General features: G+C 40.0%; 1 protein-coding gene across 1 annotated transcript in view; it reads right to left on the bottom strand.

Moving 5' to 3' along the window:
• Positions 1–4,722: 4,722 nt before the first annotated feature.
• bmp1a (bone morphogenetic protein 1a) overlaps positions 4,723–10,672 on the bottom strand; it is a 30,158-nt gene continuing 24,208 nt past the window's right edge. The window contains exons 14-20 of the mRNA XM_023287266.3: positions 9,797–9,957; positions 9,425–9,605; positions 9,197–9,322; positions 8,648–8,775; positions 8,117–8,330; positions 7,559–7,809; positions 4,723–6,199 (exon numbers count right to left, since the gene is read on the bottom strand). Of these exons, the coding sequence (XP_023143034.1) occupies positions 6,065–6,199; positions 7,559–7,809; positions 8,117–8,330; positions 8,648–8,775; positions 9,197–9,322; positions 9,425–9,605; positions 9,797–9,957 (1,196 nt within the window). The 3' untranslated portion in view covers positions 4,723–6,064. The remainder of the gene's footprint in view (positions 6,200–7,558; positions 7,810–8,116; positions 8,331–8,647; positions 8,776–9,196; positions 9,323–9,424; positions 9,606–9,796; positions 9,958–10,672) is intronic.

Genomic DNA, 10,672 nt, shown 5'->3' with positions numbered 1-10,672 from the left:
CTCCAGAAAGGTTTTCTTTAAAAAAAAAATCATCATGAATTTTGGCGCAAAAAATACGCCTTACTATACTATGTCGAAAAAAAATGCCATTTTTTAAACATGTTGTAAAAACGTGCCATATGATGAAATAATTTAAAGGAGGGTGTGAAAAACACTCCAGAAAGGTTTTCTGTGGAAAAAAAATCATCATGAATTTTGGCGCAAAAAAATGCCTTACTATACTATGTCGAAAAAAAATACCATTTTTCAAACATGTTGTAAAAACGTGCCATATGATGAAATAATGTAAAGGAGGGCGTGAAAAACACTCCAGAAAGGTTTTCTTTAAAAAAAAAATATATCATGAATTTTGGCGCAAAAAATACGCCTTACTATACTATGTCGAAAAAAAAAAGCCATTTTTTAAACATGTTGTAAAAACGTGCCATATGATGAAATAATGTAAAGGAGGCCGTGAAAAACACTCCAGAAAGGTTTTCTTTGAAAAAAAAATCATCATGAATTTTGGCGTCGAAAAAAACGCCTTACTATACTATGTCGAAAAAAAAATTCCATTTTTCAAACATGTTCTAAAAACGTGCCATATTATGAAATAATGTAAAGGACGGCGTGAAAAACACTCCAGAAAGGTTTTCTTTGAAAAAGAAATCATCATGAATTTTGGCGCAAAAAAAAACGCCTTACTATACTATGTCGAAAAAAAATGCCATTTTTCAAACATGTTGTAAAAACGTGCCATATGATGAAATAATGTAAAGGAGGGCGTGAAAAACACTCCAGAAATGTTTTCTTTGAAAAAAAATCATCATGAATTTTGAAGAAAAAAAAAACGTATTACTATACTATGTGGAAAAAAAATGCCATTTTTCAAACATGTTCTAAAAACATGCCATATGATGAAATAATGTAAAGGACGGTGTGAAAAACACTCCAGAAAGGTTTTCTTTGAAAAAAAAAAAATCATCATGAATTTTGGCGCAAAAAAAACACCTTACTATACTATGTCAAAAAAAAATGCCATTTTTCAAACATGTTGTAAAAACGTGCCATATGATGAAATAATTTAAAGGAGGGTGTGAAAAACACTCCAGAAAGGTTTTCTTTGAAAAAAAAATCATCATGAATTTTGGCGAAAAAAAAACGCCTTACTATACCATGTCGAAAAAAAATGCCATTTTTCGAACGTGTTCAAAAAACGTGCCATATGATGAAATAATGTAAAGGAGGGCAATAAAAACACTCCAGAACGGTTTTCTTTGAAAAAAAAAATCATCATGAATTTTGACGCAAAAAAAACGCCTTATGTCGAAAAAAAATGCCATTTTTCAAACATGTAAAAATGTGCCATATGATGAAATAATTTAAAGGAGGGCGTGAAAAACACTCCAGAAACGTTTTCTTTGAAAAAAAAATCATCATGAATTTTGGCGCAAAAAAAACACCTTACTATACTATGTCGAAAAAAAATGCCATTTTTAAACATGTTGTAAAAACGTGCCATATGATGAAATAATTTAAAGGAGGGTGTGAAAAACAGTCCAGAAAGGTTTTCTTTGAAAAACGATCATCATGAATTTTGGCGCAAAAAAAAAACGCCATAGTATACTATGTCGAAAAATGTCATTTTTCAACATGTCTGTACTATGACGTTTTTAGAGCGACATGCTATACTATGACGTTTTTTGGGCAACATGCTATACTATGACGTTTTTTGGGCGACATGGTATACTATGGCGTTTTTTAGAGCGACATGCTATAGTATGACGTTTTCAGAGCGACATGCTATACTGTGACGTTTCAAGGGTGACATGCTATACTATGACGTTTTTTGGACGACATGCTATACTATGACCTTTTTTGGACTTTTCAGGAAATGATTCTCTCACGTTTTCTCTGCTATTTATATTTGTATTATCTGTGATTATTTCATTATTTCTTTATTGTAAAAATAAAGTTTGAGGCATAAAGACTCATTTAGTTATTTTAATCCTGAAATCTTTGATGTAGCAGAACTAAACTTCCATTTTCCTTCTTGTACTTCTGATACTAGAACTAAACGTATCTTCAACACGGATCATCTGCTTTTAATGAATCAGAAGCAGCATCACAACAACAAATGAGACAATTTTCAACAAATTAATGAAACTGATGTCATTTAAAACTATCAGAGTCTGTTTTAATGTCAAATTAAACTGATTACTGACAACTAGAACATTAACGTTCCTGTTTTAATCACATTTAAGTTTCCTGAACGTTACATTAATGTCAACCAGCCACAGTTTTATGAACTTAATGAACCACATTACAGGCACACAACACACTTCAGCTGTTTACATGAAACTCAACACATTAGCTTGATGCTCCGTTAGCTTTAATCAGGCTACGACTGAGCAGCTAGCTCGGTTAGCATCGCTAACATTAAAACTAACATTTACTCTGCTAACTTTCTTCTCTGGTCAACACACACTGAAACAAACTCCACCAACATCTGGAGTGCATGGCACGCATTACATCTGACACTAAAGCTGCATATAAAGTGCATTAAAAGCGGCACGATATGAAAATAAACATTTACTTACCGAACTATCAGAGTCCTTTCAGCGTCTGCTGGTAGAATCATCCGAAGGTAGAAAACTGGTTAAAACAAGGCAACGGGCAAGAAAACCGTCTGTGTAAAATGTTCTGCTGCTGCACCGATAAATAAACCAACAGTTATTATATCAGAATTAATCCAAACGAGGAGAGCAGAGTCTCTGCTTCCTCCTCCATAGGACCTGTCAATCATTCCAGACCAGACTGTCAATCAAGTAGTCCCGCCCCATGGCTTCGCAAAACTTTAACGCTCTATAAAAAAAATCAATATTGATTTATTTTAAGATCGGCCACCTGATCTCTCATTCTGACCATGAAAACTCACCAAAAAAAAGTATATACAGTCTATGCACCATACTCTGTTTGGCTCCACACTTGCTGATGACCACTTCCGGTATCAGAAAATGAAAAATCGGACCTTTTTTCGTTTCTGTCTCTTACTGATTTTACTTTCTTGTTATTCTAAAGATAAAACGGAAATCAAAGCATTTAAAAAAAATCGTATATCCCTTTTTGATCAGGAAAAGGAAAAACGCCTTGTATTTCAATTTTAATTTTTGTATTTTAAAACGAAAATCAAATAACCACTCGTTTTTTGTTTTTCAATACCCGTTTCAGAACGGAAAATCCAATGATCAGATCCGTACACGGACCGTGGTGGATGTCTGGTGTGTGTGTAGGCTGTGTGTCTGAATGTTTTTGTTAAAAAAAAAAAAAAAAAAAAAAAAAAAGTGGGACTGAAACGAGTGAGAGCTCGTATCTGTGCAGGCTACAGCCGAAAACTACAGTTGTAGTTGTCGGCTGAAAAACTACAACTCCCGGCAACAACGTCATTTCCTGTTGATAGGGAAGCCTCTCTGGTATGGACACATAAGAATCATGTGAAAGGTCATGGCCACAACGTGATCACGCTTATTTCAACGTAAGAAGTCCTCCAAATACCGGTGGTCTGGTTTATAAAGAGTTTTGTTGTGTGCGCTTTATTGTGCATTTTTACAAACCCATCACTGCAACGAAAAAGCACCCTGAGACCTGGTGAATGTGTGAAATGTTAGTGTAACTCCCCAGATTTTATATGCAAAAAAGAATTACTGATCTATCTTATCTGGTTTAAAATCTACAGCCAATCAAAAATCAATATGCAAAACATAGCGCCGGCGCTACGCTGGGTTCTAAAGGGTTAATGCTGAATCGCAGTGCATCAATGTTTCATGTCAGCTGTTAAATAAAAGGAAGTTGTTCTACATAAAGTGGCATTTCTGCTGTGTGATGGGAACAGATGGAAAAAGTGAACAAATGTGACGGAAATCAGAAAAACCTGGGTGGGCTTCTGTTCTGTTTGGAGTCTTGCACTGAAGCACTGAATGCATTGTGTTGCAGCAGAAAGAGAAAATACCATGTTTTCTTCTAAATTTCCATGTACTGAGCTGATTTTACCAGGAGTCCTTGTTGTAAGGAGGTAAGTAAGTACATTCCGCTAAGAATGTAATCAAAGGAGAACACATTTATGTAAAAATCTAATATACCTGCACCTGTCAGGATTTTTTTTACATTTATTCATGAATGTGAAAACTGTCTCACTTCTGTTAAAGCCTGTCTACTCAAACTAATCTTGTTACAGCAGCATGTCCTCTCTTGTTAGGATGCATAGATTGAAGGCCACAGTTCACTAAATGAACAACATTGCTATGCTCCTCCTGGCTTTTTATGAAAAAGCACAAGAGTAGCAATGAAATAATCACAGGGAGGGAAAGTGAGGTTATTTGCAAATGAGGAGAATGGAAAGAGAAATGATTCCCCACTGTAGTCTAAAATGACAAGCTCTGTCTATAAATAGAAAGACACATAATATGAAGAGGAGATATTTATATTTGACTTTATCTGTGTTTACTGGAGGTCAGAGAATTCTTCTGCAAGTTATTTTCAACATGGACCAGGGTTATTATTGAATTCCTCATTTCTATTACTCCCGTCCTGGATTGCCCTCAGCGTGTTTAGCTGCAATTGCACAAAGAGATTTGCAGGTTCCAATTAGTGCTGTGAATAAAGGTCAGACATCAAACATATGTGTCAGGCTGCAGAAAGTTCACACAACATGGTGTTGAATGACAAATAAATGGAGAGAGGAAATGAGTGAGCAACAAAGTATATTCAACACAGATCAGTGGCTATACATTAGAAGGCAATTATAGGGCTAATTTCAACAGTACCTTTCCACCTTTACATTATATATGTAGTCACTATAACAATAAATACCCAGGCTCATTTGGTTCTTGAGAAATACTTCATTGTACCAAGAAAAGGCATTTTCTCTGGAGAGAAATTATTTTACATCAGAAGTGTAAATCAACACTGAAACATAAGTCATATCTTTATTACCCCATGTTACAGGGCACACACAATGTTCAAGTATGCCTGAGGAACTAAATGGAGCAATTAAAAAAAAAAAAAAAAAACAAACCCCAGAAGAATAAGAGAGATAAAATGCATTTAAAAATAAGTGAACTGGCATTGCATTTCACAAAAATTCATAAGCTCATGATTTTGGAACAATTCACCGTAAAGTGCTAACTGGTTCGAGCTGAGAAAAGCACATGTTCCCTTTGAAAGATCAAACACATTACTTTATACATGGAGGTACAGTAATAGCCAGTCATCAGGCAAGCAATTACCAACCAGAAGACATGGACCCCATTTCATTTATTAGTCCTTTAATAAGATAACTGCTTCCTTAATTTCCTTGTTAATGGTAACAACGAGAATCTTGCCACTGGTTGCCAGGACAATGCCAATTACAAATGCTGGTGTTGTCACTGTACAGTTTTCCTTCTTTCCTTGTAATTACATGCAATTGACTGACAGACAGTATCAAAATCTCAAGTCAAGTCCTTTTATTCCTCTTACGGATAGGGATCCTTGAACCAAAGGGATGAGAGTGTGAGGAGAGGAGAGCAATTGTCGAGGAGTGCAGGAGACATTCCCATACTCCTCCTCCTCTTCCTCTCCCCCCCCCTTGATGTGGTGGGTTGGCCCGACAAAAGCAGGGATCTGTCCAGCTGATGCCTGCCTTCCTACAGGTCCTGAGAATCCACTGTTTTCCTTTGTGCCTCTCATTAAGAGGCGTGTTTAAAAAAAAAGAAGAAGAAGAAACAATCGAAAAAATACGTGGAGGGGACTGGGTCAATAAATTTTCCCCTATGTGTCCGCCTAAAGCGGACAATCACCCTCCCACCCCAATCCTAACCATAAAAAGGTAAAAACAAGGTGTACTGCAGAATGGCTTTACTCCTCACAGTCTGTGGGGGGAGCTAGAGCCCCTAGGAGCTGAGGTGCGGTTGGTGGTCTTGCGGCTGTTCTGTCGTGTCTGATTCATCTTGGTGGCCGAAGGTTTCCGAGCGTCAGGCTGGCGCCTCCCCTGGGGGCCCCTCCGTTTGCCCCTTTGCCCTGCGCGGCCCCTTCCGGCCCCCGCTGGTCACTTGCGTGAATGCAGTGTGTCCTGAAACTTGGTGCTGGTGTAGCGGACATGAAATCCTTTTTTGTTGATTGTATCGTCAGAGCGGAACTTGATCACAATGGAGTCACCGGCCGAGTAGATCTCCTCTGGAGGCTGTCAGGAGGAACAAAACAACAGATTCATTTGTGGTTGTGGCTTTCTGCTTCTTTGACTGCACCTCAGCTAAAACTTAAGACTTCTCACATGCTGAAACTAAGGTCAAATCAGTGACCATGACGGCTGCTGTCTGACTGCTGGTTCTGTAACAGCCAGAAGCCGTGTTGGGATCAGGGTCCAGGACTGGCTCTCTGCAGGTTTATTCCGATTCAGGCTTTGGCTGATATTAAAGTGAAAACAGAAAACACTGGGATGATTAGTGCCAGGTGCACCACTGCAGAGAGCTCATTGTTTCCTTAAACAAAGCCACACAACGCACAGCACTTCATATACTTCTAGTGTAAAGTCAGCCAAATAGTTTCCAGGAAAAACTAAAGGGGCGTTAACTGTATTATGCAAGAACAAAGAAATTCTACACCGAGTCTTTATAAGAAACGTGGTATATCACATAGATATTAATTGAAAACATCATCTTGAGAAATAATTGGTTGCTTAAGGCGCTCAGTCAGACAAGCACTGCAACGTCAAAGCAGCCAAAGCTTGTGTAACCAAGTATAAAAACATAAGACTGCTGATTTAAGCTGCCATTCCCAACATGAACAATCTATCTTCAATGGCCCATAAGTCTTGGTTTACTGGGAGAGGGATTTAAAACACAAGAAGAGAGTGGCCCACCAATTTTATTGTAGACCCAGAAACAGTCGACTGTTTAACTGAGAAAAGCCCTTGAGCTAAAGTAAGCCTTCCCACACTATAATGAGTTTTCACCCTACTTTGGATTGAATTGTGTCAGTTTATTTCAACCTGTTTTATAAAAGGAAACTTGATTGAAGAGCCGCTCCCTGGAGCACAGAGGGTGTTATGTCCCCTCTGGCGAATAATTCATAAGAACAGGCGTGAGTGAGAGGACAGAGCTTATTACTGAAGTGTGTAAATGAAATCAAGCTGTTCTCTGACCTGAGCAAACTTGTGTTTCTATTCCCTGCTGGCCTCATTGTTCCAGACTCCAGCTGCAACCTCAGCACAGCCTGATTATTTCCAAGTTACAGCCCCAACGCCAGAGACTCTGATAAGTGTATCGACACCCGGGGAGTGACCGCTGGTGTTGACCTACAACTACCTCCACAGCACACTCCCAAACTCAGAGGAACACGTCAACCTCAACAAAGCGATTAAGCCAGACTATGGACTGGAATCTAAAGCCCCAGGGTGGTTTACAAAACTACCCTGTTGCACACTGCCTGGATGGGTTACGGCAGCACTAATTCCAAAACAACAGTCTGAACACTCCTGTTGTAAAAACAGAACCAAGTGCCGTGACCTGCCGACTCTATTTGTCAAAGAAATCGTTCCTACCCCTGAGCCACAGTAACGTCCCAGCCGTGGAGACTTGGTGTCGGCTCCATCGAAGAGCTCCATGTAGTCATAGCCGCAGTCTGTCTCCTCCTCGATCTCAAAGGTCTGGAAGATGAGCTCCACGCCGTAGCCTTTCTCCGCCGAAATCACCCACTGACAGTCAGAGGCTCCGGGGTAGTTGTTGTCTCCAAACTGGGCGTGGGAAAACAGGTCCTTGGTTTTGACTTCGGCCTTCAGACGACCCCCACACTCTGGACAGAAAAGTTGAGTTGGGTGTTTAGTAGACAGAGGTCAGGGTTGGAAACAAACAAGACCAGCTGTTGTAGTTGTTAGTCTACAGTCATCCAGATACAAAGAATTTTTCAACACACTCTGCAGTTAAATATGAGTCACAACCATTCTCAGACAGGGTGGTAAACTGTGACCTAAATTATAGCCAACATGTGAGCAATTGACCTGAAATTACGGTGATGCCCCTAAAAAACCCTCCTCCTGTTGCGGTTTTTATGTAGCTGGAAAAGAAAATGAGCACTTTTCTTACAATATGTATATTCCTACCTGCAGTATGGGAAGCCTCAAAGCCTTTCTTCTGCACAGAATTATCAGAGAAGAAACGAATGAACAACTTGTTGCCGCTTGACGTGATGGGCGGAGGCTTCTTGGTGCCACAGAAGCGACCCAGAGTTGGAGCTTTCCCATCTCGGCCGTCGTAAATCTCAATGTGGTCATAAGCGCACTCCAGGTGGGCCTCCATGTCAATCTCATTGAAGGCCTGCACAAGACATGATGAGAAATAAGTATGAGAATGAAGCGTTCTAGGCTTCTCCTATTAAATCAGATGAAGGTAATTTACAAATGTTTTAAATGATGAATTAATCTGCTGTGGTGGCACAGACGACAAAAATGCAGATAACAGAAGGGGGGGCACACATCATCAGTGGGAATAGTGTAACACTTTTTGAAATGAGCACAGTAAACACAGATGTTCTCAGCGGATTTGGCAATTCAATCACACAGATAAGCTACATAAAAATGATTACATGACTGACAAGTGAAATGATACTGAGAGCAGGAGGAGGCGGCACGTACGATTTTGATGCGGTGGCCTGGAGTGGTGGTGAGAGCCCAGGTGCACGCCTTCTTGCTGGGGTATTTATCCGGCCAGTTGGGGCTGGTGATGATGCCGCTCACACTATTCACAGTGTGATCGCAACCAGCTGTAAAAAGACACGAGTACGTCAACACAGTGCTCTGCATTATGCTAACATGAAAGAAGCCACCACTAAAGGTGGGCTGAGATTCTGCACAAGCATTGTTGATGTTTTGATAGTTAGCATGTGCCAGATTAACTGCCTTTTTTCTCTATCTTCCCTCCAGCATGAAACACAAATATGTGCAAGACAGTGTTGCATAGATCAATCTGAGATAGTTTGTTTGCACACTGTGCACAGTGTACCAGTATGAACAGCTAGTCAACCATGAATTTGACAAAAGATGTGATGGATTGAAAATGCTGTATCCTCCTTTATATCTACATATCAAATAGTTTCTGACACTAATGAGCATCCTCTCACTAAGTTAAGAGCAGTAAATAAATGTGCAACCATATCAAAGTGACAAATATCTGAGGTGAAATACCTTCTTTACAGTCGTGTTTGTTCTCATGTAGCACAAACCCGCTCCTACACTGACAGCTGTAGCTCCCAAAGGTGTTGACACACTCGTGCTGACAGCCGCCGTTCTCCTTAGAGCACTCATCTTTGTCTGAGGAAGGACACACGACTCAACATTGGCGGCTGTTCGCTTTAAAAACTCGAAGTTAAGTGACTGAATAAAAATACCTGAGATGCTGTGTGGAGCACTCACCTGAGAAAAACTGTGCCTTGAAGCCCTTTTTGGACACCGTGTTGTCTGATTTAAACTCGATGCGCATGTTGTTGTACTGAGAAGTGATCGCTTCGGGTTTCTCCGCCCCACAAAACTTCCCATGTAGCCTCGAGTCCGCTGAAAGTCCGCTGCGCACCTCGACGTAGTCATACTTACAGACCTGAGCAGAGAAACAGAGCATGTTAAAAGGAGGGGATGTTTCATTTGGTTTAAATGATAAACAGCAAAAGAGGGAGTGAATGACTTTGTTGGGTTTGAAAGTACAGAAATGTGATGCAATAAAGAGAGGGAGAGAGAGAGAGCACAGAACAAACCCACCCCGTGTCGATTCATAATAACCCCAATGCTCACGTCATTGCCCTCAGTCTCGAAGACGTCAAAGAGCAGAGTGATGCGGTACTGTGTGGGAGCAACCAGCTGCCAGATGCAGTTCTTGTTTGGGGGATACTCTCTGGGCCAACCTGGACTGGTGATCGACCCGTTCAGCTTGGTGATGAAACCTCCACAGGCAGCTGGACGGAAAACACAACACATGAAGTAAAGAGGACAAACAGCTTGATGCAGATGTGCGGCCCCAAAAAAAAATCAATGATATCACTGCATGTTTTAACGGGGCATGATCCAAGTGTTATGTTACCCTCTGAAATATCCGTTCTGTATCCTGAAAAAAAAGCAACCCTGATTCCTGCCTGACCTTCCTGCCAAGGACTTTGTGTCAGTTATTCAATACACAACATGCTACAACTACCGGTGTTACACATTCCTTCATCTGGCTATTCTTAGTCAAAATTAATGAGCATTGTTGATCCTCACCAACTGCAACAAATGCTGTGTTAATACGTGGGCTCTAAATTGTTAGATGAGGATGGTATTAAAATGCTGGAACCACAGAAGTCAGAAATATCTGCCTTTTTTTTAAGGTGCAATACAGACGCAAGTCACTAGTTTGCTACCGGTTTTATTTTTACGCCATATGTAAATGCAGGTGTAACTGTAAAATATTTCCTCATTGATGTTTTAACTTTATTTACAGTATATTCTTGCATAGGAATAGGCTCCTATGGGATTATTAACATAGCCGCATATAGTATTAGATTTGTTATACACCCCTCTTTTTAAATCTTATCTGGGATTGTGTTCAAATTAAAGTGCTTGTCCTTAATTTTTGCAGCTCCATAATTTCTACAAAAGTAAAGAGACTCTACCGCATAAGCTAAATGCTGGTAC

The sequence above is a fragment of the Amphiprion ocellaris genome, chromosome 6, assembly GCF_022539595.1.
Source record: "Amphiprion ocellaris isolate individual 3 ecotype Okinawa chromosome 6, ASM2253959v1, whole genome shotgun sequence".
In the NCBI taxonomy this organism is placed as follows: Eukaryota; Metazoa; Chordata; class Actinopteri; family Pomacentridae; genus Amphiprion; species Amphiprion ocellaris.
Note: the sequence above shows the minus strand (reverse complement) of the source record. Positions and strands in the feature narration are given on the sequence as shown.